This window comes from Ptychodera flava, chromosome 4, assembly GCF_041260155.1.
Source record: "Ptychodera flava strain L36383 chromosome 4, AS_Pfla_20210202, whole genome shotgun sequence".
Classification (NCBI taxonomy): Eukaryota; Metazoa; Hemichordata; class Enteropneusta; family Ptychoderidae; genus Ptychodera; species Ptychodera flava.
The window spans coordinates 14668013-14695977 of record NC_091931.1 but is presented as its reverse complement, the minus strand read 5'-3'; the positions used below and the strand labels follow the sequence as shown (position 1 = coordinate 14695977).

Genomic DNA, 27965 nt, shown 5'->3' with positions numbered 1-27965 from the left:
TGTACAGAAACTGAGGATCTTAATATTTGCAATTTTAATATTTACAATTCAATACAGTGGCAAAATAATCAAACCTGTCATCCCTACTAAAGATAAATGGAGTCAACCAAAGCACTGTAACCAATGAGATTTGACTAACCTTCAGCTGAACAAAGGTCACAGTCAACTACTCAGGAATCTTAGTTTCATGAACCAGTTTCAAAGCACCAAAAGAAAATAGTTTTACAATTTATGACATACTAATATCCAACTTCCAGGTGCCAAACGTTAATAATTAAAAAAAAAAGAAACAATCAGGCTTATAAATGGCACAAACACCTAAAATACTGTATGGTTCATATTTCTTACCATTTTGTCAACATTTTTGATCGGTGTTTCTTGCTGTTCATTTTTTGGCAAAACCATCACTGCCATGACTTAATAAAAACTACAAAAAGTTTAAGGACAGAAATGCCTATTTTTTGCCAGTACACATACTGCTTTTAAAACTTGTATCTTGTCATTCTGGCAAAGATAATCATAAATTACATGATAAACCAGTGTCATATGCCATAATTTTTTCATTGCAATATGAATTATTCCAACATTTCGAAGTTTAAAAATAAACAATGGACAAACAAAAAAAAACAAATGTAATTGACAAATTGTTAGGATTGCACTGATTTGAAATACAACTTCATACAAAACAAGTGAGGGAAAGTTAGAAAAAGTAAATGTACAAAGCCATAAATAACTTGGGAAGATGTTAAATTTCTTGAAGTAAAGACATTGGGTAGCAAGGGAAAATACTCTCCTACCAGTCCTAGTACAGAAATTACTTTACAACAGAGGTATGTAATCCTTCATGTTTCTACGTTTTATAAAATTATTCCTCAGGTTTTACACTACCATTTGGAAAAAGAAATAAGGCTGTAATAAACCACAAACTCCATTCAGGCAGGACTGAACAATACTGGGCTCACACTGGCATTATTTGACAAATCAACGTCATCCTAGGGGGTCCAGTTGCTTTATAAAACTATCCCCTAAGTAAAACCTAGTTTTTCATAAAGAAGATCCACTCCAGTGTTCTGTATTTTAACTTTTGTTCAGTGGCTTTGTCTTTCCACACACACACAAGACAGATGAGTGAATACCATTGGATCATAATGATGAAGAGTATTTGAAAGAAAGTCAAGCAGATTTTAATAATTCAGGTGTGCTTGGTCTTTAAGCCTTGAATAATTTGTTTGTCGGCTGTTTATACCTGCTGTCTTGAACTCTGAGAGCACCAAATTTTTTGTATAGGCTAGTTTTTCAAGCTATCCATCTCCTGACGTGGTTGCAACTGCAGTCTGATAATTACTGTTGCTGCTACAGTACCTTGTATGGCTGTCTATTGTGATAATATGTTTGTTCTATAAAAAAAAATACCGGTACCTTTTCTTATTATGCCCTCTACACATGTTCAAACACAAAGGCATTAGTTTTGCAAAGACAATGCATACTGTTATTGTTGACATATGAAGTCTAGCCTAGCCTAAAATTTATTGATATCACAACACTACACGCAGGCAGTATTGAATTATATTACAATGCCCTGTCCGACATTTTAACTAGTGGAACTGAAAATCGTGACTGCCCACAACTACACAGTAATGGTTTATTTACATGCCCGCGAATATGAATAAAATCGTAAACAAAGTAACTTTACAGCTAAAACATAAATTCTGATTTGTACAAAAATCATAATCAATCACAAAATAAAATGAAGCACTTGTGGGCCAAGTTTAGACACTTTTTTCAGAAACATCTCAAGATTTGCAAACTTTTTACAGTGCGCGCACAACTCACTGACAAGCTCTGGGGCCTTGTTGTCTTTCGCGTGCTAAATTTTCGTAAATTTTGACGGTTTTCTTGGGTTCATTGATAATATATTGGAAATAACAGACTCCGCGCTGATCATTAACGTTTATTTTTGGGCAAGGCGGGAGGAAACCACATTAACGGGCAAGGTTTGCATTGTCCTTTAATATTCAACACTGGACATTTTGACATGATTTTGAGAGTAGATAAAAAAATTCTTAGAGACTGAAAAATCTCACTGAAATACACCATAAGTTACAGCTGATGAAACTTTTATGCTGGACAACAGAAATTACTTTGACATCAGTTAAAGGGGTAAGCAATACACTTGAGTTGATTTTGGATTATGTCTTTCCCTTTTGTTTCTTTGTGCACATGTTCACACAAACACACACACACACAGACACACACACACCTAGACACACACACTGACACACACACACTTTCGACTTTGGGAGACATTGCAGTGCCGTAATCATAGCTTACACGTTTCAACCTGAAAGTGGCTCAAAAAACCGATAAAATTTGAAATGTGTGAAAGTTGAGCAAAATCCCCTAAAACCTTGATAGTACACATGAATTGCACAATGTTGTATTGAAGCAAATGTAGACTCCCTTTGAAATCAGTTGTATTTACCATAATGACTGCCTGACTTCCATGGCCTGGCAGAGTTTCTAGAGACTTCTATGTTCAAGCTGCAAAAACTGAATTACCAGTGATGTGGCATTGCATGATAGACTTGCGTTATGCTTCTGATATCCAACAAAACACGCTGGATGAGAAATGCAAAACCCATGCCACATTTTACTTTCCAACAAACTGACCAAAGACTTGGCTATTTCTCCCAATCAAATGGATGCCATATTTATACTACTTTCAGAATTAATTCCCCTATCAATAATTCTGTGCAACCACTCTTGTATAAAATCATAAAATATTTCAATCCTTCCTCATTCAAATGAAGAAAAAATTCAACTTGACAAGCATACACTGTGGATTCCTTTGACCCCTTTCACCCGCATGGTTTGGCCCAAAGCTATTGTTATCGATGGGCACTGTGGACCTGTTTACAGGGAACTGGGGTGTCTTACTGCAACAATACAGATATAACACCCACCATTTTAGTATGTAATTGAAGAAGTACTGGCCTATGCATCTTTACCATTCAATAAATGCAGAGTTCACCAGCTCCAGCTCAAAATATTGCCGACTAAACTTTAATGTTCTCTGACTGTGAGAAGCCCCTAACTGGTTACTGAAAAGAGAAGTTGTATCACTTTCTAGTGATCAATATTACAGATGTTACATTTATTTCAATTTTATACACATGTGTAAAATATTGTGCAATGTGGGAGGACACTCGCAAACGTGGAAATACTACACATCATTAGTGGACAATCTTTTTTTTCTTTTTCTAAAATATACTGAAATAATGAAATGTCATGGAATCTCTAGATTTTGAGTCTCTTGTCTGCAGGGTCCCCATCCTGAATGCGTCTTATACTATGTGTGACTAGTCGTTGTTGGCGTCTTGCTGCGTGTCACGATAGGCTTGAAAACTCCTGGAGGACTGTCTGCTGTTGCAGGTTGGACAGGCCAATGTTGTGCCTGACGTCTGATATGATCGATCGGACCTGAAGCATAAGACAGAAATACCTCACTTGAAAAATAATTCAAAAGATACAAAGACTCTGGAGTTGAAAAATGTACGAAATACTTGACTACACAGTACAGACGAGTATGGCATTGTAGCCTGCTGAATTTTACATGACCACGTCAGCACTGAAGAGAAAACATTGAAAAACATGACAGTGAAAGTTTATGTTCCTGATGTAAATGCCAGTGATATCACCAACATGTTATCAACAGATATCTCAATGCAGTGCATGTTCTTGATTAAGAGCCGCTAATCAAAATCATGTTCAAGTATATTTTCCAGTCATTGCAGATACAGTAGCATAAATTTGCAAGTGGTGCATCTCACATCCAACAAGACAACTGAAAGAAGGTACATGGTAGTTGAATGCAAAGCCTACCAGTTGAGTGAAGAATGCTGTTTCTGCCGGCTTCTCAGAGTACCTCTCAAACTGATCCAAGTTGTCTTGTAATTTCAATGTCAGGGTGTCATAGTTGCTCCTCACAACATCTAGAACCTGTATCAGAAAAAAATCGGGGTGAGAAAAGTCGTGATAATTTTGAAGATGGTTCACTTTCATCCAAAGTGACATCAAGGAGAGTTTACAGGGCAATTTTAATAAACGAGTATCACTGATGATAAAATACATGTAAGGTGTAAGAAAGGGGAGAGAGTGTGATATAGTGTATGGTAGTGGCCACTACACCATTATTGTTAACCCTTTGAGTGCTGTAATGTTTCCCACCAAAATTTTAGTGCAACATTTTACCAATTTTTATGAATTTTTCTATTATATTCTTGATAATTTTGGATCAAATGGACATCACATTTCATTTGCTACAGTTTTTTATCAAAATTTTGGCAAAATTTAAAAAAAATTTGACTGGGGTTTATATTATAAAGGTGACAAAAATTGACTTTGGCGTTCAAAGGGTTAATGCTATGTGCATTTTTTTAAATGACACAGTATTTGAGTGTTCGTTAGTTTTCTACGAAGATCACTTCTACTTGTAGGACTGGCTATGTCGGAGCATAAATAATTGAAAAGACTCTCTATGCAATCTATGCATCGGGCAGCAAGTATTTCACAGCTAAGATGATGCAGTGCCATTACTTACCTGATCTGAAGTGAGAGATGACAGGGAGTTGGCAGCTGTCCATGAATCTATCTTTGGTGTAAAATGATTCACTATGGCTCTATCAACAGAAAAGGAACAGATTGTAACACATGAATAAACAAAGATTGATGACTTTCAGAAGACTTTTCTTTGTAACCTTGGATGTGATGGCAACTATTGATTACACTTACTTGATGCTGTGCTAATTGGTATTTGTTTGCTTCCTCAAGAAAATTTCTCTCAAAATATTTTCCCGCCTATAAGCTTTTTAAAGGTATACTGTCACCTGTTCCAATTTTGCCACAGTTACCATGGAAAGAGAAAATCTAACCAATCGTAGATTTTAGGTGGGTGGCCTCTTTTTAAAAACAGCGCTCTCATATGGGCATTTTGAATACCGAGGAACGCCCCTTTGATCATATATGGGCATATTTAGATTACACGTGACTGTATACCTTTAATCAATTAATCTGTACTTTAGCAAGACATACGTATGTATGTATCAGCAATTGCCTAGATAGGAGTAGAAACATGAGTGGTAAATGCCAAATGGTAATGCTAAACAAATTAGAAACCCTTTCATGCCACTAACACATTCTTGCTACATTGAAAGAGGCAGACCTAAAAGTTTTCAATAACTAAGTTTTCGTTATCCTTACCTAATATTCACTAAATTACTGGTCAAATTTGCTGCAGAGTCCTTGTGTTCACCTCCATTGGTTGACTGTCTCAGAGCTGAACATGAAATATACGGGGAGATGTACATGTAAGTCAATTATGTTCAAAGATATTGCATTAACCTGAATGACGCATTGCAACACATCATGAACACCAGTACCTTATGAAGATTTCTGATCATTTGTGATTGCTGTTGAAAGCTGATGACGGAAAGCAGTAGAAATAATCAGTGTGTTGCCTGATATCATCAGCATTATGGTTAGCAGTGGCACGTAAGTATACCAAAGAAGAACCACACCAAACTGTTGACTGACAGATACAAGCTACAGTGCAAATGCAAACTAGATATGAAGTTGAGCAACCAGCCACTGTCTCATTGAATTTGGACTTGAGCTGTGACAGTACTCACCCATAGAGTAAAGGTTGTCAAAGACTTGATGCATACGGATAATTTCGTAGTACAACTCATCATAGCTACTTGGACTTGGAAGAAACGTATCACCATATGTAATGAACAAATTGAATAACCTTACAACCTGTAAAGAGAGAAATTCTTGGCATAAGTGATTTTTGGTCATTTAATTTGGTGAAATAAACTAAATAGAGGACTTACTATATCAATAATTTAATTTCCTGAACATTTCTTCAACAAAAGTCATATTAATTTTATTTTTATCATGTTAAAATTATCAGTTGGCTGATCAACACAAGGAAGGCATAGAATAAAGCAATCTTTGGACCACCAGTTTGCAAACATAACTTTGCAAAACTTGATGTCAACACTGTATACTTCCTGTAAAAATACAAATGTATTTTACCAAGACACTGTGCGGGGAAAACATTGCTGTTTTACATGCTAGATAAGATTTGAAGAGTGCTGATTTTTTTTGCTGGGCACATCAACTGATAAATGAGGATGGCAGATATCTGGAACAATAAACGAGATAACAATGTACATCATACATGATCATTATTCACGTACCTTGTTTGATAAGTGAAATATGTTGTACTTTGGAAGCAGAGATGACTCGTTGGATAAAAGGTACTTCAACAGACTTACGAGAGCTGCAATTAAGACAAAAACATTTCAATTTATGATGTCAATAATACTGCTATGATACAAAGGTGAGAAAGAACTGCAAGATAGAAATTCAAAGAAGCAAAGGACGTATAACAGCAGGAAAACTATCAAACTACCCTGTTGAGTATCAGATTTGTGCAATGCTCCTCTAAATGACTCACAGTATATCTAAAGAATTACTGACAGTCATAGCCTGTGCTGGGCTGGGGCACTATATGGTGATAATTTGAATAACATGTCAATGACGGAAAGGTGTGTAAAGTGCAGCAAAATCTGGGAATGTTAACCAGGTCCAAGATGCCTTCATTCACTACTGTACTGACAACAAAAGTCACTTGAATACAAGGTTCAATGTGAAAGTGTAGTTCCAAGTCAACCATTTACAATATAAGTGGTTTATTGTTTGCACAAATCACAGGTAAACCAGCACAGAGAATGGAACAAGCTGTTGGGGAAGTGCCCAAATGATAACATGTCTACATGTTTGATGCCTACATGTACATGTACATGTACCATGAAGTTAAATATACCTTATGCAATTCACAACTCACCTGTCCACAGCTGTTTCCATGTATACTGTAGCCTAACTCTGCATTTCTTTTGGTAGCACAAGATTCTATGGATGATGCCAAGACAACGCCTGTACAAATTGAAAAGAGACAATACTGTGGTTAGAGTACTGTCTATTGAATCCTGATAGAATGAAAGATAACATCCCCTTGACTCAATGCAAGAAGATTACCAGTAACATCGTTAGCTGCAGATAACGTGGGAAAAAAGTCCCTGTATGTGAGTTTATATACCAAGCAAAACATGACGAATAAACATTCATTGATGAAAAGGTTAAAGTTGAGAATTTTGCATGCCAGTTTATTTCAACGAAAATAGTTTCTGGCAGTCTTGAATGCAATAACTGAAGTACACTTACAGATACAGGTCCATGGGTAGATTTTTCATCATATGACTCATGATAAACTCCACCATCAGATCAAGCAGTGCGCAGGCTAACGGTCTGGCTGGCAAGTTCTTGTCAACTGTCTGTTTTCTGTGTCTCATCGGCTGCAGCCAGTGAAGAGCAAGCACACAGATGGAATTGAAAGAAATAAAACCAGGGACAAAATTTGGTTACTTAAATCATTATATATTATACATTGAAGATTGAATTTGATGTTATTTCTGTAAAAAAGAAGCTTCTTGCATCAAGGCATTTTCAGTTTCTTTAGTCGTATACAAGCACATGCTCCTAATCTAACATCATGGGTTGGGCAACGATGATAAGATGAGAAGAGCTACATTTTCACTCTAACTTCGGGTAGAGTGGAGAAGAAATAGCACAACATCCCTTGACATAATATGAGAGATTTGTTTTTGAAATTGTTGAACATATCACTATTGCTGTGTATGTGCACAGTCTGATAAAAAGTTGACCTGTCAGTAGATATGAAATTCAACTTACAGCTCGGTAGAGTTCAACACGGAAGGTCATGTTTGCATCGTGCAGGAAAGAATTTGCATACTGGTCCTGCAGTCAATGGAAGATGAAAAAGAAATCATCAACACACATGTACAGTAGAAGGGTATTTGTAGAGGCGAAGTAAGTGATTCAGGTAAGAGTACTGCTCAGGTTCCATGATGTGTATGTCCACAGACCAAAAACAGAAAAGTTCCCCCAGACTATGACTTCTTAACACACGGACAGTCTTTCTGCTCCATTGTCTATTCTACACGGGGACATCACATAGACCACTTGAGAAAGTGCAGGATTTATAAAAAAATGCTTCAAGCAGGCCTTTTGCATTTATGGCTCATTTCCACACATCCTTCAGCATTGTGTCAATTCACGGTCATTATACTGGGCAAAGCATGCTGATTTTGGTATTGACTGCTGCTTGGATATAAGGAAGTTTTTGTTGAAGGAATTATTGGCATCACTACTCATACCACAGTGGCACGATCTTTTGTGGAATAATGAATCAGATGTCAAATGGTTAAATAAGGCCCAAAAGAAAGTTTTATTGATAAATCACTGAAATATTTGGGTTGAAAACATACTGGTGTTTTTAAATGTAAGTTTGCAGGGTGAAAGTGACTCTCACTATCACAAACACATTATTTTCTCCTCAAAGACATACAGATTACTTGTTGTTATTGCACCTTAAATTACAAATGTATGTTTGTTTGCTGTTTTAAGGAAATCTACAGTGGGATGATGGTATCAAAAAGCTGTTTATCAGACTGTAATGTTGACCAAAAATACTGTTGGAGTGTGATCATTTGATGGAAGACAGCGTATCTCCCACACAGCATTTAAGCATAAACCTATTGCATTATTTGAAAATCACCTTTGTATCAAATAAGACCATTTCTCCAAGACTGTTATTCAATCTATAGAACTATTTCGGTCAAAATGTAAATCATACATAATAGCACATATCAAGTATGTTTTACGGGAGTTAAACTAGTTTTGGTGTGATGATCGAACACATAACAGACTCATGCAAATCTTCTCAGTATATTTTTATTCAAGCCTCTCAGTATTACCCATATGGAGTAGTACACTCAAACAGAAGGCACATTCCTACCTCACCAATGCAGGTCAGTATGATCATGCAGAGTTTACCATTTCCAAGTTTCTCTTCATCTAAAAAAGAAGAAAAGACAGAGAATTGCATCAATCTCATAATTTCATCAGTCTTATATTTTTAAAAAAAATTCCTTCTTGAATCACTTGGCAGCATCCTTTAAAGTTGCTACACTATATAGTATATGTACATTCTCTGAGATTGACTGTAAAAACAAGTAAAGAGCAACTGCAATTTTAAATCATGACCTCTGACCTGACCAGACTCACCTTTGACATCTTGCATTATGATCGAGCAATACCTCAGGAATGTTACCAGTATGTTTGTTGGTTGGCTGCTGCTCTCCAGTGACATGTCGATAGGCAGAACCTCTGCAAGAAAATTGCACAGACAGGGAGCAATAAATGAACAACAGTGAGATATTGGCATACTGATGGTTTGGTTTATATGCAGATTTCTTGTGATGATGTAACAATGATGTTCTTTAATTATAATACCAAATTCATTGGTGTTTTACCTTTTTTTCACCTCTTATCAAAATAATGCATACAGAAAACCTGCGTATTACTCTTTTAGGTTTTTGTGGGAGGCAATATCACTTTTCTTTCGATTACCCACTCTTTAATGCTGTATTATTTGAGTGAAACATGAAAAGGGGTGCAGGACAGCCTGAGACAGAAAACAACCATATAGTAAGTAGCTCACTATTATAAGTGCAAACTGCTGGAAATGTGTATGAAAGTTTATTACCTTGTGCTGTAGCATCAACAGCCAGGGGCGTTCTCTTGGTAGGGCTAACTGGTGGGTTGGCAGTGGATTCTGTGTGGTTCTGTGGATTGGGGGAAACAGAATCAAAACACAAATAACCTCTGAAAATTTACACAAATCTCTTATGAGTTCAAAACAAGCGACCTAGCGGCCGATATAGCTCCGCTGTGTTTATGTAGAGAATAAATAACTATTTTTGAGACATGTTGATGAAGAAGGGTGGAAATCTTTGATAGCTCGATGCAGTGGCCAGAAAAAAGTGGCTAAAATAAGCTGCAAAAATACGCAATTGAAGATTTCATCATACTTTGAATGTATCACATAGGATCATGCCTAAGAACATGTCAACCAAAGCTATCTGATGAGTAGTTTTTGAGAATAAATTTTTTGACCAAAAATGGCAACAATTGCCTCCAAAAGTAAAAATTGCAGATTTCATCATAATTTCAAAAGATCAAATTTAGTTCATCTGTAGGAACCTGTATACCAAATTTCAAAGCTATCGGATGAGTAGTTTTGGAAATACACATTTTTTGACCAAAAATGGCAAAAATTGCCCCAAAAATACAAAATTACAGATTTCATCAGAAATTCAATACATATTACTTAGTTCATCGATAGAAACCTGTATACCAAATTTCAAAACTATCAGACCAGTACTTTTTGAGAAATAAATTTTTTGACCAAAAATGGCAAAAATTGCCTTAAAAATGCAAATTTGCATATTTCTGCACAATTTGAACAAATCTGAAATAGATCATCCCTAGGGACCTATGTACCAAATATCAAAGCTATCTGACTGACAGTTTTGAAGAAGAAGATTTTTAAAGATTTTTTTACCGGAAATGACAAAAATTGCCTTAAAAATACAAATATGCAAATTTCGCCACGATTTGAACAAATCTGACTGAAGGCACCCTAAGCAAACTGCATATCAAATTTCAAAGCAATCGGACAAGCGGTTTCAGAGAAGAAGATTTTTTTACCAAAAACACCAAAAAATGCCCCAAAAATACAAATATGCAAATTTCACCATGATTTGAACAAACTGAAGTGAGGTCACCTTAAGTGAACTGCATATAAAATTTCAAAGCAATTGCACTTGCGGTTTCAGAGGAGAAGGCAATTGTTGACGGACGACGACGGACGACGACGGAAAATCAACCTATTTGATAAGCTCCGCGTCGCTGACAGCGGAGCTAAAGAGTTTTACAGAATATGCAAATACCCTTGTCTGTTTGCCAATGTGGAGTATCCCACAGCCTGGTTCTGTTTCTTGTAATTGATCAATGTCTATTGCAGTGTCTTTCCCATATAACACCCTATTGGTTGGTAAATATTCCATAGGAATTGTATTTGAGGAGTGAATGTGTTTGACAGTTGCTGATGCATTCTTTCAAATTCTTAACACTTCCTTAGTGTGTTTGACAGACTTTGTTATAATATACAGTTTTCTTGATATTTTCTCTTTCACCTGTCCAAGATTTTCTGCAGAATGATTTCTGTTCTTTCCTAGGAAAAAACAGGGTAGTTTGACAAATTATCAAGAATGTTACAATGATTACTTCCATCTTTGAAATGAACTTTGTGTTACACAGTACAGATGAGAGAGAGAGAGAGAGAGAGAGAGAGAGAGAGAGAGAGAGATACACTTACATGAGTCAATACTGTTATAAAATTTCTGTTGAGATGAACTGCTTCATACATGGCCAGTAAGATGGCATCACTTGCCCTGAAAAAGACAACAGTAATTTCTGTCAATTGAATTGTAAAATCATGACCACAGTGAACTGAGAACAGTGTGCCCTCCATGCTGCAGTGACATGCCACTGATTCAGGAATATTCTCATCAATGCAGGAAAGTTTGACATGTTTTGATACAAGTACTGGAATAGCGCTGACTGAAAGAAATTTCAATAAGGTTCTTTGACTGAAGGAATTTATGTGTTGGAAATCAGAGGACACATTACTTGTGATATACATCTTATCTTTTTATCACATTGTGAAAAATTTAAAAGCATGAGTTTTGGGGTATCTTAGTCATATTTCAGCATTTGCAACAAGGTACAAGGTATACTAAATTACCGTAAGCTGAATCAGAGAATATGACGACACAGAACACACTTTCCTGTTCTTCTTTCAAACTCTGAATCCTAGGCTCACATACTATACTAGTTTTTCTTAATTAAAGATGGTCTACAGTAGTACTACTTACATTGAAAGAAGTCAACACTTACAATTGTTTCCAAAGATTCTTTTGTTTTTATCAATTTGAGTGTCATACAAGTGAAGCAAACCAAATTTAATGCACGAAATCCATTATATTGTGCTAAGAAAGCAATACAATGCTAACTCACCTGACTGGTTCAGGATCACTGTTCTCAGTGACAAACATACTACCAACCTGCAACAGACAAGATACAAAGAAATCTTTGAATTACATCTTTTAAAGGGACAAAGTCGGCCATTTTTCATGAATTTTGTTTGATGCGAGATACTACTTATATTGTTTGACATGTCGAAAGATACTGAATGAATGGGTGACCATGCATATATTCGACCCCGGTTTTAGACACGATAAACAAAACCATCGCGAAAATGAATTAATGGTCCTGACCATTAATTCATTTTCGCGATGGTTTCATTTAATTTGTCTAATACCGGGGTCGAATATATGCACGTGTCACCCATTCATTCAGCATCTTTCGACATGTCAAACAATTAAGTAGTATCTCGCATCATACAAAATACATGAAAACTGGCCGACTTTGTCCCTTTAATAATTGTCAATACAGTACATTCAACTGACTAATTTTACACGGATTATCTTGCAAACATTACCAAAAGGCAAAGCATCCCAACCATTTCACAATCAATGAACTTTAACTAAAATCAGAGAACCACATCTGTTTTTGTAAGTCCAGATATATTGTGGATAATTTCTACGCAAAGTGTCAATTTTTTGAAAACAGATGGAATGGTTGAAGAGTGATGTCAGGAAGTAGTTCACTCACCATACTGGTAAGGGCTGAGAAGAGGCCTCCACTTCCAGGCTCATTTTTAGTTTCAAATTGTCTGTAAGGAAGGCATTGGACAATGATGATGAATGTGATTTTCTAGCAGCCCTGATCACCCCATCTTCATGTCTTACTGCTGTACATTTGGTTAGTCAAACATGGCTGCCAAATTAGTTGATAAAATCTGACCAATAACATGTTTATGCGGCTCCTATACCTGGACAATGTATGCTTCATTTCCATGGATGCAATCCATTGGCAAAGTTTGGTGTTTTCAAAGGCAACTCAACTAATGCACTAAGTGTAACATACACAATATAGTTACAGACTCTGGCTGTGCGATTTTAGGTACAAGACACATACAGGATTTCTCACTTAAAGTTAAAGGATGTATTCATCGTTGTCAATGTTGTCATTGGCCTTCATGTAGAGCATGCGATCTAGACTCAATGTCTTGACACATTACATATTAGAATGTTGATGGTAATATGTCTGTTCAGCATGGATATCTACAACACAGGTGACAGTGACAGTGACTTTTACTTCGACATTGAGTATATTGAGTGTACAGGTGTCTCATAAATGGACCTTACACAAAGAAAGCTGAAACCTGGAAAGACATAAGGAGCACCAACAAATGTCCTCTTAGCCAAAGTGACAAAATACCCTGGAGAGGTCATGCACTTTGACCTTTTGAAGAGACGACTGAAAGAGAAACACTTTCCTTCACTGCAGACATTCTTACAAACTCACCTGTTAAAATCCTTGAAGGCGGATGAAATAACGTAACCCAACCCCTGTGAAATGTGGAGACAATAGAACTTTAATATCAAGTTGTCACTTGTACTTTGTCAACCTATTTCAAACAATCATTTTTTTTATTATGAAATTGAAAGAACTCTTTTTTTTCGTAGAAAAATACACAGATTAATTATTTCATCACAGCTTTAAAAAACATGACATAGTGTGCTGGATTTCCTAACAGGCAATATAAAAACTAGTTTGACAAATCTCTCTCAGAATTATGCAAATGCCTTTATCTTGCTAGGAACATTTGCATAGTTTTCTGGAATTTCATTCTACGGGGGAATCATGTATACCAATACTGTAGCAAATCTTGTCGGCAGAAAATTAAATTGCAATAGATGCAACTGTCTTACCGTTAGGGCAAGCTCATCATCTAGTATTGACAGCTTGACTATGTATGGATTCACCGACTGAAAGACAAAATGGTGCCAGTTATACTGGATTAGTGATACAGTCCTTGATCTGGAACACTCACAATCAAAACACAGGTTAGGGATGGTGGGCAAATCAATTCAGTTTCTGGTGATCCACATACTGATTATCACCATAAGTCTAATGGTCCCACAGTCTAGTTTGCTAATCGTACAGTCTTGTTTGCTTATGGTACAGTCTTGTTTGCTAGTCCTGCTCTCTAGTTTGCTAGTCCAACAGTCTAATTTGCTAGTCCTGCTCTCTAGTTTTGTACTCCTGCAGTCTAGGTTGCTAGTCACGCAGTTCAGTCTGCTTGTCCTGCAGTATAGTCCTGCTGTCTAGTTTGTTAGTCCCGCAGTTCAGTCTGCTTGTCCTGCAGTATAGTCCTGCTGTCTAGTTTGTTAGTCCTGCAGTTCAGTTTGCTTGTCCTACTATCCAGTTTGATAGTCCTGCTGTCCTGGCTCTAGCAGCTACACAGACAAAGCCTTGAAAAAGAATTGACACTACCTCTGATGCTGTCCAAATCGTTTATCAGAAGGCAGTTGTAAGACTCTATGCTGTCTGTGTACACGACTGGTATGAAAAATATGGTTACATGCTACATTGTCATCTTAAAGTTAAAGTTTAAAGTAGAGAAATTGGTTACATACTTCATATTTCCTGTAGTTGACTAAAATTGTTAACAACAACATAGCATCATAACCATGGTTTTGACGAGAAACTGGATTTGCTAAAATCTGTGAAAAAAATGAGAAAAGAAGATACCGTAGTATTTTATAACAAAGTACAGCAGTAAGGTTCAATAATTGTACCTTACATGTATCTTTTCCCTGTGGAAAAATTCCAACTTGTCATCACTAAATGACTGAATAAAACTAAACATCACTGTGTAGAGTTTTAGACATGCAATCTCTCGCCAATTATTACAGATGAGAACCAAAGTTTCTACCCCCAACAATGGACCTGATCTTAAGTGTCTATACAATGAGATGAGATATACAAGGGTCCTGATTCATACTACAGAATGCAATGCTTTTCAAAATTTCAAATTTTTAATATGATAAAGATATAATTCCTGAAGAACATCCTTTTTCCACATCTGGAAATTTTATGTAATTACTAATACTCACCCGTGTAACTAACTTCAAGCTACTGAAGTTAATATTCAGTAATTACATGTGTGCATGGTACATTGTATGCCTTTTGCAGTCACAAAAGACCTTACTTTACCAAGCTTCATAATAGATCAGATCAGCTGACGAGACATCATTTTGATTTTAGTAAAGTACAGTTCAAAACTATTTGAAAACATCCAAAGCCTATTTCAGACACGCCTACATTTTCAGTAACTAGAATGCCCCATTGTTTGTCTAATATTAATCAAATTAACAATTACCTGGCTTCTGCATGCCTAATTGACACCAGAGGACAATTACCATACCTGCCCGAGTTTCAGGAGACATTGAAACTTACATTTTAAAGTAATTTTGATTCATTCAGAAAGGGTATGATTTTTTTAGAAAATTTGCTGAGAAACGCTAAAACTGTCGATGCCAATGTAGTATGGATGACTGCAAACATGCTGAAAGAAATTTTCTGTTTACATTATCCATTTCTACTAATCATACTTTTGAGGCAAGTTATACTGAATTTCTGAATTGGAAAATACAAAATAACTTAACGGTGCTATAAATCCTGTAAGAATAATTTAGAGATTACTTACTTGTATGATAGCTTCAAAGACACTATTTATCATAATGTACTCCAATATTGTATTCTGACTGACATTGTCAGTAACCTGTAACACAGAAAAGTTGAAGATACTCATGAACAGAACTACTGCATAGTGTATGGATGTAAGGCACCACTCCATGTATCTATACCAAAACAATTCTGTCATACCATACATGTATACATATGATATATACCCTGTTCACCTCAAAGCCATGCCCAAATCAACCTGTGCCATGAGTTTGGACTAAATCATGGTGGGGAAAGGGTTGAAAAATTTATCATTAGGGGAAGACTGCATTAACTTGCATGGTACCTGAGACCCGAGTCCTTGCCTGACCAACTCGGGTGACAAACAGAAGACTTTTAATCCCTCAAGGTGTGAATGTTCCATTGTTATGTTTATCTAATCCAGCTGGTGCTATTGTAGTGCCATTCATGATTGTAGGAAAGGCAGGTCTGTGAAATTGATCCTCATAAGGAAGTAGGGTATTCCTAAGTTAATGGAGCCTTCCCGTAATGTGATTCAGCACTTTTTGTTAATCAGTTCACTTTACTACTGTTACCAACCAATGAAAGTCTTTTCCTTTCCTTTTACTGCAAAGCCTATACGACTATATGACTTTACAAAATAAATAACTTTAACAGAGGCTTTTTGAGAAATGACAAGATGAGTATCGTACGACAAAGTTGCTTTTCTATCTATCATCAATGGCAGATAATACAATGCTTGAAATCAATAAAGTGGAGACGCATGTAATTTGCTTCAATCCTGCAATAATTTGGAATTTCAGATCAATTCAAATTTTTCTGGCGTTTACAAAAAATATGTCTCAATGAAAGTGAAGTTCCGTAAGTGGCAATATACATAAATATATAATAAATATTCAGTTGAAGACATGTTTTAAATGTTATGAAGCTTTACCCTACTTTGATTGTGTTTATTTGAATTGTTTTTCGGCTCAAAAAAAATTTGCTTACCAAAACCAGAAAAAAAATGTTCAAAGTGATATTTGGGGAAAAAATGTGCTTTGGATGCATATCATGCGGATAACCCCTCCCCTGCATATGAAAAGGTTACCCCTCAGCTTTATGTAAGATTGTGGCTGCTTACATTATCGATCTTATCTGTTCACTGATAACAGGTCTGGTACACTAAGCACAGCAGGGCAAGCACATTATGCGATGCTATGTGACCTTTGAACTGCAGTCCAGAGTAGATTGAGAGATGGGGATGAATTCAAAATTTTCAAAGACTCTATTAGCTTCTGTGAAAACAGTATGAAATTTGTTTACTGGCAACGCTATTTGTGTTATGGCAAGCTACATGTAGATGTAGATGTTATACTATTGTGAAGACTCACCGTGACTAGAATCAGAAGTAACTTGAAACATAGGTTTTTCAAACTGACAGACTGTTCACCAACAATCAGGTTGTTGAGATTTTCTATTAAAGCCTGCAAGGAAAAGGAATGAACGATACACTGTTTTACCCAAAATGAATTATCTTAGCCATTTGCTTTCTGCTCAGGAATTCTCTGTAAATTTGTTCAAAGCAAGTAAAAGTAGCAATGATTGTAATTTTGAGATTTCAAAAATGCAGATCTAGATCCACATTAAGAGTATTGATGTGTATTGAACAGATGATATCAAAATCAGGAACATTTTGTTCATCAAAGATTGAATACACTTTGGACTTCATTCAATGGTGCAGTTGTATGCTGCAGCCTCATGGGAGAGATTAACTTTGAAACAAATCAACACGAGAGACAGTAAATCAGAGGTATTGTAGCTTGACCATTATTACTGGGTAAATGTAAGTAACATTTATTTTCCATCAGATCATTGTTCTCCAGAGCTTGGAAAAAAGGATGGATGACCAATTTAAATAACAGTTTATAATTTGCATATTGTTTTGTTGTGAAAATGTATTTGTTTGTATACATTAAAGGCCCAATAGCTGTATCTTTTAGCATTATTTTGTGATTTTACTTCCAAACTAAAACAAGTTCGTGGGAATGTACTCATTGAGGGGTGTTTATACAAGTGTAATAAACTGTCCACTTGGACTGCACGTGCAATTTTGAGCAAGACAAAAAATAAACGTTTGCCCAAACATGGCGCCCTCATTCAAATAAAGCAAAAACACTATCCGTCATGCATACATGTATATGCATTTAAATCTTCACAGGAACAACCGAGTAGTCCAATATAGTGCAAAGTGCTGAATGTTTTCCACTGGGACATCATATCCCTTGTTTTCTTTGTAATTTTACAAAGAATGGCGGGAAATCAAAATAATGGTTAAACTTTAAATTTACTTGTCCACTTTTTCAGTGGTAAAAGACTATATCCTTTAAATATGTAGGTAAAAGACTATATCCTTTAAATATGTAGAATTTAAAGAAAACCAGAGAAAACAGAAAGCCTTTTTCAGGTCAACAAATTTCAAAAGTTACAGCTACACGGGCTTTAAAATAAAGAGGGGTTTCCAGCCTGTCAAAATCCCATTATGCCAGTAGAGAACCCTGAGATTTGAACATTTGCTTGGGATGTACTACATATATCACGGTAAAAAGAACAATCTAAAGATTTCACTTGATTTGGGTTCCTCCATTCAAAGACCTGTTACAAGATACAGTTACTAATTAATTCACTAATTAAAATTTTGTGGATTTAACAATTAATCAATTCATTGATTGATTGATTAGTTAATCAGTCAATCTACATTTACAGTATAAAATTTAATCCATTCCGGAGTTTCACATGCTCAAATTTGCAACATACACTTTAAATTAATTACACCTACAGAATGTTTTGGAATTCATTGGCAGTCGATTGTACACAGACAGGGTGGCAACATTGGCAATGAGCAGGCACAATATCACATACCTGCATTTGTGACTCGGCCACATCGAATCCAACCAGGATATTGATGACGTCAAAGCCGTGATCTGACAAGTTCTTGCGGTAAATTCCTCTAATGAGTGCGCACAATGTCTGTGGGTACCATCAACGATCAAAAAAATATTTTATTAATACCTTGGAACGGAGGACAATATCAACTACTGCTATGCAATTTGTTCCTGGTTTTAGACTTCAAACAACAATAGCAATGGGTTTTGTACCAACTATTTGGTATAGACTAATGGTCGTAATTGCCATCATCAATTGCCTACAATAGTTATTTTCAGTATTTTAATCTGTAAAATTAGATAATGTGTGGATCAACTAAGACATCTCACAGACATAAATTCTGGTAAACGCTCTTGCTCTTTAGAGACCATGGATAATTACAACATGCACTAATTGCGTTTGATCTCAACCCCTCTCCTCTCTCCCATAAATGACAGTTTGGAAGTGTGAAAATCCATCCAAGCCTCATCCTGTATCAGCATACACACAATTGGTAATTATGTCACTATGAAATTGCAAAAAATTGTTACAATGTTGTAATTAACACACCAAATCTTTGTTTCTTTCCTTTTCTAACAGTTTCTGCCAACTTGACAATGATGAAATAGAATGAAATGAATTGAAACAGTGTATTCACAATGATTGTTATTTTACAGGTGCACTGAACCACATGTATGTCAAAAGAATGCCGGCGTAACGCTGATGCCGCACTGGCCTGGTACACGCCCAACAACATAGTGTAAACTTATGCACTACATAAAAATGTGCAGCGAGATATAGCACTATAAAAACAGGGTGTGCGAATTTTGCGCATGGTAATCGAAATACAGCCAAACTCCCTCAACCCCCTAAATGCAGAAATTGTGTTTACTGTGTGTGTATTTTAATTATCCACAGCCCCTTACTTTAGAATCAGCTTTGGTAATTTTGTAGAGGTTCTTATTGCATTCAGTGAAGAGTAGGGGAGGGGGATAGTGAAGAGTGGGAGAGGGGGTTTGAATATCATATACATTGTAAATAATACCTTCAGGACTTAACTATCAGTTAGTATTTGCAGTGCAGTGACTTTACATTGTTGAGTATTTTCAACACTCAAATTACATTTTAGTGCAATTTCAACTGTGGGAAAGGATTGTTCCATTTCCAAATTTGCGTGCAGAGCAAACGATTATAACTTTTCTTACATTTTTATTTTCTTTAAAATGAGGTTGAGAGAGGTAGTTTCATTGCATGGTATCGCCTACTATACATCTAGCCACATTTCAAAATTTCTCAATTTCATCACTGAGAAGAGTGAAATCTACGAAAAAGTCAGGGTTTTACCTGTAAAGCGTTGACAATCCTGATAGGATAATCCTCTTTCAATGTAAGTGTGCAGCGATAAAATAACATGTTGATGTTTTCCTGTAATGCCACAAAGTGAAAATGGTGGAAAAAGAATGAGGACAGTTTTATTAATATTATGTGTACTTTTAAAAACTCAGACATATACTAATTTCTCAAATTTCAAAGCCATACAGTTGATCTTTATGTGGAAAAACTGCATAATTTATGGACTTCTTTTGACAGAATATGCACAAAAAAACTTTAACTCAATCTGTGAACATTGTCATTCATATTGTTAAAGCTTCTTACTGTACCGGTATATTACTGTTTTTGATACAGTTATTTCCTTCAGTAAGTTATTTCTTGGGTCAACGACCACCAGAATGTCTAGCATACAATGGAACTCGAATTTCGGTTGCAAGCCTTTTTATGCATATGGTTACGGCCGTTAACCTCTTGTGATAAAAGAAATACATCTACTTTTCTTTTGCTCACCTTGAGGGCCAGAAGTTCATCAGCTGACAACCTCTCCAACTCTTTCTCTACATATTGCACATTTGCCTGAGAAGAGAAAATGCCAAAGCAGGCCATGACACAGTGTACAACTTGCACACTTGACATAGTATAACTTGTATTGCACAATGCAGCAAGAAGACAAGCGAAATTGCCTGCGATAGAAAATTGTGGCTCTGATATTTATACAACCTCGGGACGACGGAATCTTCCACAAAAGTACTGTCATACAAGAATGAATTCAAACATACTGTAATCCCTCTCTAATGGGGCAGAAATCTATGTACCATGTCAACTTACCTTCAATAAAAAGAATTCTTCCCAAAAGTTAGGATTGTCCCTTGACGGATCTTCCCCCTACATATTGCGGGGGAAAAAAATTAAAAATTATGTGAAATTTGTTTCCCCTATAGTCTATAAAAAACCTTACTGAATGGAAAGCATTGTTTTTGTACACCATGGGTTTTCTAATGTAATTCAAATTCAATGCTTCGTATCGTGTATCGCAAAATTTGTTATATGTACAGCTGACTTGTTTTACTTGTGTACACAGGTCCTCCCAACCTGATAGGGACAGACCAAATTCTGCTGGTAATGCAGGGCTCGACGCAAGGTCAAATCATCCACTAGCCCGAAGGACTAGTAGCAGTTCATTTTTAGTAGTCCTAAATGAAATCTACTAGTCCTGCTCAAGCAAAGCCAAATGTTGCTCTCATGTTGTAAAGAGGTGTATATGACCATTCTCATATTTTTTGTCGCAAAGGTTTTTAAACCCAATAACTAACTTTCATGCAAGACTAGCACATTCACTTACTGCAAAATGTTAAACTTTGAATCATATATAAACCACAAAAATAACTTGAATGAAATGTCCTGTGTAGGAGGAGAGGTCATGAAAATAGCCTATTGCCATCAAGTATAAAATCAGACGTAGGGATGAATTTGTTGGAAAATTCTTCATAGCTCAGGTAGTGCACCATTAATTTGCAAAGAACATGTTTGTTCATGGTGGGGACAGATTTGTTTCTCCAGAACTGAAATTCATACAGCCATTCACAAATGTTCCTGTGGAGTGCCTTCATATTTTTGACATTTATCGCATTTTAAAATTGACTAGCTTGTGGGGAGGTCCTCTCATTTGTAATAATGGTTTGTGAAAAATTTTGTTTTTAATAGTAAAAATGTTGCATTTTACCATTTCATGTGCTTGTGTCTTTTATGAGTTTTTGCCAGTTACTGGTAACAAAATGTGATTAGCACAAAAATAACCAATGACTCCCAGAAGTGATTGGATACAACAGTCTGATACACCCATTTCATATGTTGTTTATTCACTACTGTTTTAAGGTTCACTTCACTATTATTGCCCCAATAATTTACACTTTTCCACTAAAATGGCAAAACAATAAGTTGCTAGCACCAAGTTATTATCTGTGAGGAATTCCCTCACCTGTGCAAGCAGTAGCAACTTGCCATAGCACTGTTTTGGCAAGCTAGATGGCTCTTTTTAAGATCAGCTTCAATCAAGCTAGGGGGTCTTGACTATATATGGAGGTCAGCATGTGGAGGCATTCTAAAGCAGGGTCAAGCTGGCTACGAACTATCGGAGGTGTTGTTCGGGAATGCCCCTGAAGAAATCTTGAGAAAAATCTTCTTTGAAAGGCAAGGATACAGTGTTTGAACGAAATTGTGGGGTTGCTCATGTTTTTAGGCAAAGTGATGAGCTTCAAGCAAACCAAAATACACGACGTGCAGACAATTCCGTTTGATGCTCAGCGTTGAGCCATGTTTCCCGGGGCCATGTTACTGGCATGTACAGTACAATTTGATTCTCCGTAGCAGGTAAACTGTTTCATTTTAAGTTGGTGATCAATAAAGTTTGCTTCACTGTTTCACTGTCCAATTTGTTTGGGTAAAAGTTAGTTTATTTTTATATAAAATGATCGAGGCTTGGTTCATTCTTATCGAATGAGTGGCCCGGCGTCCCATTAGTTTTGTAGCGATAAACTTTCCTGGACAACTACGGAACTTGAAAATTGCACTAGTCCGCAGGACTACCTCCGAAGACATTTTTACTAGTCCTCTTGAAAATTTACTAGCCTCGGGCTAGTGGGCTAGCGCTTATGTCGAGCCCTGTAATGGGTGAACACTTGTAACCATCACTTCTTTACAATGTACATGTACATGAAGGGCCACTGCGGCCATGAAAAACAATGTGTTTCAAAAGTTTGTGATGAATGGCCCTAGTGGTTAACATTCACACTACATGTTTGCCGAATGTGCATATCCAATGTTCACGGCAGAAAAAAGCAAAAAACCTACCTTGAAGAGGACGTCATATATTTGTACTATCTTCTCTCGGAGTGGCATCTTGCTAGCAGAACCCTGTCGCAGGAAAGTATGTTTTCTAACATCACTGTCGCCCATGGTACAGACTTATCTATCTTTATCCATTAGAATGATGATCCTTACGTTTAGTTTAATCTCGTCAACAGACACTCTACACTATGTCATGTAATGGTGCAGTGGATGGAAGTTTATGTGAGTGAACGAGGTGTCTACAAAATGAAGAACACAGACAGTGAGGAGAAATTAATTAATTGATTGATTACAGTGATAGCGAATGCAATAGGTGAGAACACACAGGTATCAGTGAAAGCACCAGAAATACGACATCACATGAACAGAACACAGAACACCTTGAGATCCAAAAATATCCTTACACCCAAAGAACTGAAAGAAACCTATATTGGTGAATTTTAAAACTTAGTAACTGAAGTGACACACTTTACGTAATTTCAATCAGACAGGGTACGTAACACCTTTGGCCTGAAAAATGTGTAGGCTGTTTCTCATCTTAGGACAAGGTCTCTTACACAATGATGTGGCCAAGCATTGTTTTCTTTGTGTTTGTTGTTTTGTTTTGTTTTGTTTTGTTTTTGTGAGTTTTTGTGAGCTAAAATGTTCAGATACATGTACATGTACATGTAGTGAACAAAACATGGATGTTTACATGGTGTAGTTGTTCTGCAATGGTAGGATGACATTGACAATGATACTGTCAGTGTTCAGAAATGTACAGTGCATAATGATCTTACACTTTCCACAGAGCATTGAACGCTGTCATTTTTTTAATCAGTGTAATTTTTTCAGGTGAATATGGAAAATAAGACCAACATAGCTGGTCTAGCCAGACAAGTGAGAGGATGCAAAATGAAATATTTTTACTTCTTTGCACCTTTTCATTGGTACAAACTAGTATATACAATGAATTTTTAAATTTTACCTCTAAACATGCGCAAACAGCATATACAGATTTGCTGTTTGATTACATGTATCGGGCAATTGTGAGCAATACAATAAAATCATCACCAGAAAAATACGTGGTCCTCAGTACAGCTGCTAACATAAGTCATCCCTAAGTTTGTGTACATGTAGTTTTCTCTGTAATTTTTTTTATTTGCAAAACCGTACATAGTAAAGACTTGTATTAGACATTGTATGTGTTACAAGCATGCTGCAGAAGAGCTGTTGCATACAGTACTACATGTACAAGTACTCATACAAATTTTTGTAAATAAATACAGTCATTATACTAATATAACATATATGTGTACACAAGACAAACACATCAGAATTCTGTGCATGCATACATACATGTACATGAATGGAAAATGGGAGGTGGAATTGGTTGTACTAACATAAAAGAATTTTCATCTTTTGCGATATAATTGTTTAACTCACAGTTCCAGTGGGTGGAGGGACTTTGGTTAACTCCAGAGAAGTACTGTAAAACAAGTCTTTTTAGCTAGCATCCATTTTTAGCTAATACATGTATAGCTAAGTGTTTAAATTGGCTAATTTAAGATGTTGCTAATTTAAACTTTTCTCCATATTCAATATGGTCAAGATGTCTTTTCAGCTACATTAACAACCCACTGATTGCAATGAAAATCCAAAATCGCTAATAAAAGCATGCAGCTAATTCAAAGTGTTTTACAGTAAGCGCTGTTTCTTGATTTTCAGGTGTGATCCAATTTTGATTGGCATAGTGCATTGGTCAAAAGTTGTACTAAAACAAGGCATAGTGATTTATTTTTCTGTATTAATATTGTGGCAAGTAGACCTTCCTTGATGTCTTTACTGTTCATATCACACAGATGTGCGGCGACTCCATAAACAATTATGGGGCGGTGTGCTTTACCTGTGTTCAAAGGTCAAAGGTTAACAACTCACCTTTGTGAGCTCATGGAAGGCACTGAAAAAGCATTCAAACAATTGGAGCTGCAAGGTAGTCTAGCTTTCACAATCAAACCGAGTACTCGGACTGAAAATGTCATTTGGCAAGAAAATTTAGAAGACACCAACTTCAATTGAAATGACAATCTTACAACAGTGCAGTGCTACATTATCAGTAAAAGGGTATTATCATGAGATCCAGTATATATCTTTGTTGGTAATTTGGTTGATTTGTCAGAACTTACAGGAGGAAGATACTTGTGGGTACAACTCCTGCATAAGTTGTTTATTATCACTATATTTTTCCCATTGAGGATATTTGCTATTTGGTGCAAGGGCAAAAACCATTTGAAAAAGACTGATGCAGATCTACAATATCAGACATAGACTACCACAACTGTCTATAGGGCCTTGTAGCAGGGGTGTTATTGATACAATCAAAATCACGAAGTAAACAAAGCATTATGGGTTGAAATTTGGGGAAATGCATGTTGATACAAACAAAAAAGGGTTTTTCGTAGCTTGTAGCACTTACATGTATTATCCCTAACCTGAGTGACTCCTCAAGGTGCACTAGTGATAAATGTAAAATGCTACGTGTCCACTGGGGTCCCAACACTTTGCACAGAAACATGGTAGCCCCACACAACTTCATCCAAAAATCAATTTGTACCAAAACCACCTTGCCCAGAGTACTACATGTCACTTCACCTAAAGACCACTTTGTACATGTACCAAAACTGCTTTGCCAAAAGTACAGTGGACACATTGCTGTGCCAGGACAATTGGCAATTGCAAAACTTTTATTCTTCCAAAAACCATAAAAGGAAGAATTAGAATAAAAAATAACACAAATGAGCCTGTAAAACTGTGTGCACATGTACAATCATAGTCCTATGAGTATTTAAGTAGTGTGGTATAAGTATCCACATTGCTGTGCTATGATAACACTGTCTCCCTACTAGTTCGTATTGCTACAAGTAGAAGCTACATGTATGACTGGTGACTCGCAATGGAATAGCACGATGTCAGTTTCTCTATATCATACATGTACATGTATTCACTTTCAAGACTTTGGTTGCTGGATAGATACTACAGATTTTGATAGAAAGATACCGTACTACAAATTTTGAATGAGTGTAACATTTTGAGAAGAATTTACACCAAACGAAGTTGTTCCTATCTTCTCAAAATGTTGCACCCAATCAAAATCCGTAGTAGGTTATGAATTTTCATGGATATTGGCGGGTTATTTTCAGCTTTACTGGTTGGTGACAGATTGGGTGAAGCTGAGTTGTTTTGGGGGCCAAGTGACACTGGGGGCCAAGAGATTTTGGTATGAGGTTGTTTTGTGCAAGGTAATCAGCTGTATGCATACTGTTGCACACTCAGTGACCAACCCCTACTAGTATTGCAGTTTCTAAACTGCATGCTATATGCTACATGTATACCCTATTAACACTATGTTGTGCAGTATTTGACAGACAAAATTTACGATGTAAACTGTTTTGATACCAAAACAATCTGTGAATCATACCGCGTTACACTGAAGAGTTAGCTTTCACCCTAACTATACCTTTAAGTAAGTGGGTTATTCTATCTAAATCATAGTGACAGAAAATGGGTGGTTACGTCAAAATGACTGAGAAGCACATCATATGAATGAAAAGCACAGATCATTCCTTTTGCATTAAATGTAGCCCTCTTACCGTACCCCTATTCGTAAGTTCTTTTTTTGACGTTCCGATTGCAAAGAGGCAGATATTTCGTCATATAATTTATTTTAGAGACAGAAATTCCGCCAAAACACTAATTTATAGGCATCTCTCCTTCTGTAATGGCAAAGATAACTGTCATTCATGATCGTGGCAAGTGGTTTACAAAAATAATGCATACATCACATAAATACACACCTTATTATATTTGTACCGTGAGCGCGAACGATCGTTCGCAAAATTTACTCGAATTTCTTATTCTCGCACTACTCACCTTACATTCCTTTATGTCTATACAGTCAGAGACGGCTAATAAGCGTTCAATTTTATCGAGAACCCCTTTTACAAGCACTTCGGACAGTGAGCACAGGCCGGAAGTCGACCTGGCAGCTTGCATGTTATGGTATATGGAGCAATACATTCGAAATCATTCCGATACAGCATATTTGATATTTATGGTATCATTTTTAAAATATTATGATTAATGAAAAAATTACTACTTTTTATCAAATTTACTTATAGTTAAAGATAAATTGTATACGTAATTCAAAGTAATATATGAAACTGTGACCCGAACTTTACTCGAACAGACAGTCTGTAAATAAAGTAGCTTCTGCGGTCGATTCAGAAGAGGGCGCCCCAATATACGAATTACAGTCAACTCGCACCTTTTCCAACCACAGGTCGAGTAGGCATTATCTGTGATGATTTTTTCCTATTGTTATCATAACACATGATTATGAATATTAATAAATTATTAATATGAATGTTACAGAATATTAAAACTTTTTTTTTACAAACAATGTCGTAGACCTACTTTGTGTAAATACTGTCTGGAAACCCCATTGTTGTGATAATAATGATTAATATGTAACAGGTCTGACCTGAGAGCGAGCGCAGCGTAGTATATCGTCATTGATGTTTTCAGGCAATAGCATGCTAATTTCTGTGTTTGATGCATGATTCGTAACTTAGCCATTGACTCGTTGAGGTTGAATTGTTGTCAATTGTTTTCTAGAATAACATTTTCAATTTAACTCGGAAATGCCAAGTTCACTAACGAAAATTATTTAAAACTGGTAAATTATATGATTCCAATCAGTTTATTATATTAAACAGGGACGGGAACAAAGGCAGTCTAATGTAAAACACGTACTTGATATTCCCGTCGGTAGCTAGCTCTCAGCACACTATTTTTAATTCTCGCGTGAGTTGACCGTTCGTTCTCGCGAGAGTAGGCTTGTTTCAAAATGGCGGCGCCTAGTGATGACCGATCCGGGCCTTCAAAAGTGATCGAAAATAGTCATTTTGAAACAAATTTCACACTTTCTTTGGAACAGAGAGATTCTTTTGTCGGCAATACACATTGTCGAGTAGTTTTTGTGGTAGATGATATCTTTAATTTCACGCAATCCGTGTAAAAGTATTCAAAATGGCCGCCTCCATGGAACTGGGCAGATCGTCCATGTAGCCGACACAAACACGAAGTGTCTGATACCGGCTACCGAAAACTATGGAAAATAGTAAAGAATGAGCTACAAAATCACTATCAGTTTTAAGTTGCAGGTAGAATAAGTCTGT

The 27965-nt window shown here is 36.3% G+C and overlaps 1 protein-coding gene across 2 annotated transcripts; it reads right to left on the bottom strand.

The window, feature by feature from the left end:
* Nucleotides 1-17: 17 nt before the first annotated feature.
* LOC139130971 (armadillo-like helical domain-containing protein 3) lies at nt 18-26788 on the bottom strand. 2 transcript variants are annotated; one of them, XM_070696841.1, is made up of 26 exons: nt 26659-26788; nt 22753-22988; nt 20731-20787; nt 20413-20478; nt 19915-19995; nt 18568-18675; nt 17040-17132; nt 15668-15742; nt 14595-14681; nt 13887-13943; nt 13480-13523; nt 12724-12784; nt 12067-12113; nt 11366-11441; nt 9692-9770; nt 9211-9312; nt 8942-9000; nt 7816-7881; nt 7288-7418; nt 6911-6999; nt 6261-6343; nt 5688-5814; nt 5260-5335; nt 4601-4679; nt 3883-3999; nt 18-3480 (listed from the first exon to the last, which is right to left on the bottom strand). In XM_070696841.1, exons 2-26 carry the CDS (start codon nt 22855-22857, stop codon nt 3388-3390), a joined length of 2058 nt encoding a protein of 685 aa, XP_070552942.1. In that variant the 5' UTR covers nt 22858-22988; nt 26659-26788; the 3' UTR covers nt 18-3387. The 2 variants fall into 2 exon arrangements, with proteins under 2 accessions (XP_070552942.1, XP_070552943.1); XM_070696842.1 differs by having other exon boundaries at nt 22753-22815; nt 26659-26770.
* Nucleotides 26789-27965: the final 1177 nt, after the last annotated feature.

What these genes read in the sequence shown, in the direction of transcription:
- LOC139130971 (XM_070696841.1), bottom strand. Translation starts at nt 22,857, where the DNA reads ATGGGCGACAGTGATGTTAGAAAACATACTTTCCTGCGACAGGGTTCT. An exon ending in GCCTTCAAGGATTTTAACAG is followed by an intron (nt 12,785 to 13,479) that starts GTGAGTTTGTAA and finishes CCTTCCTTACAG; the next exon opens with ACAATTTGAAACTAAAAATG. An exon ending in TATTTCACTTATCAAACAAG is followed by an intron (nt 5,815 to 6,260) that starts GTACGTGAATAA and finishes CTCTCTTTACAG; the next exon opens with GTTGTAAGGTTATTCAATTT.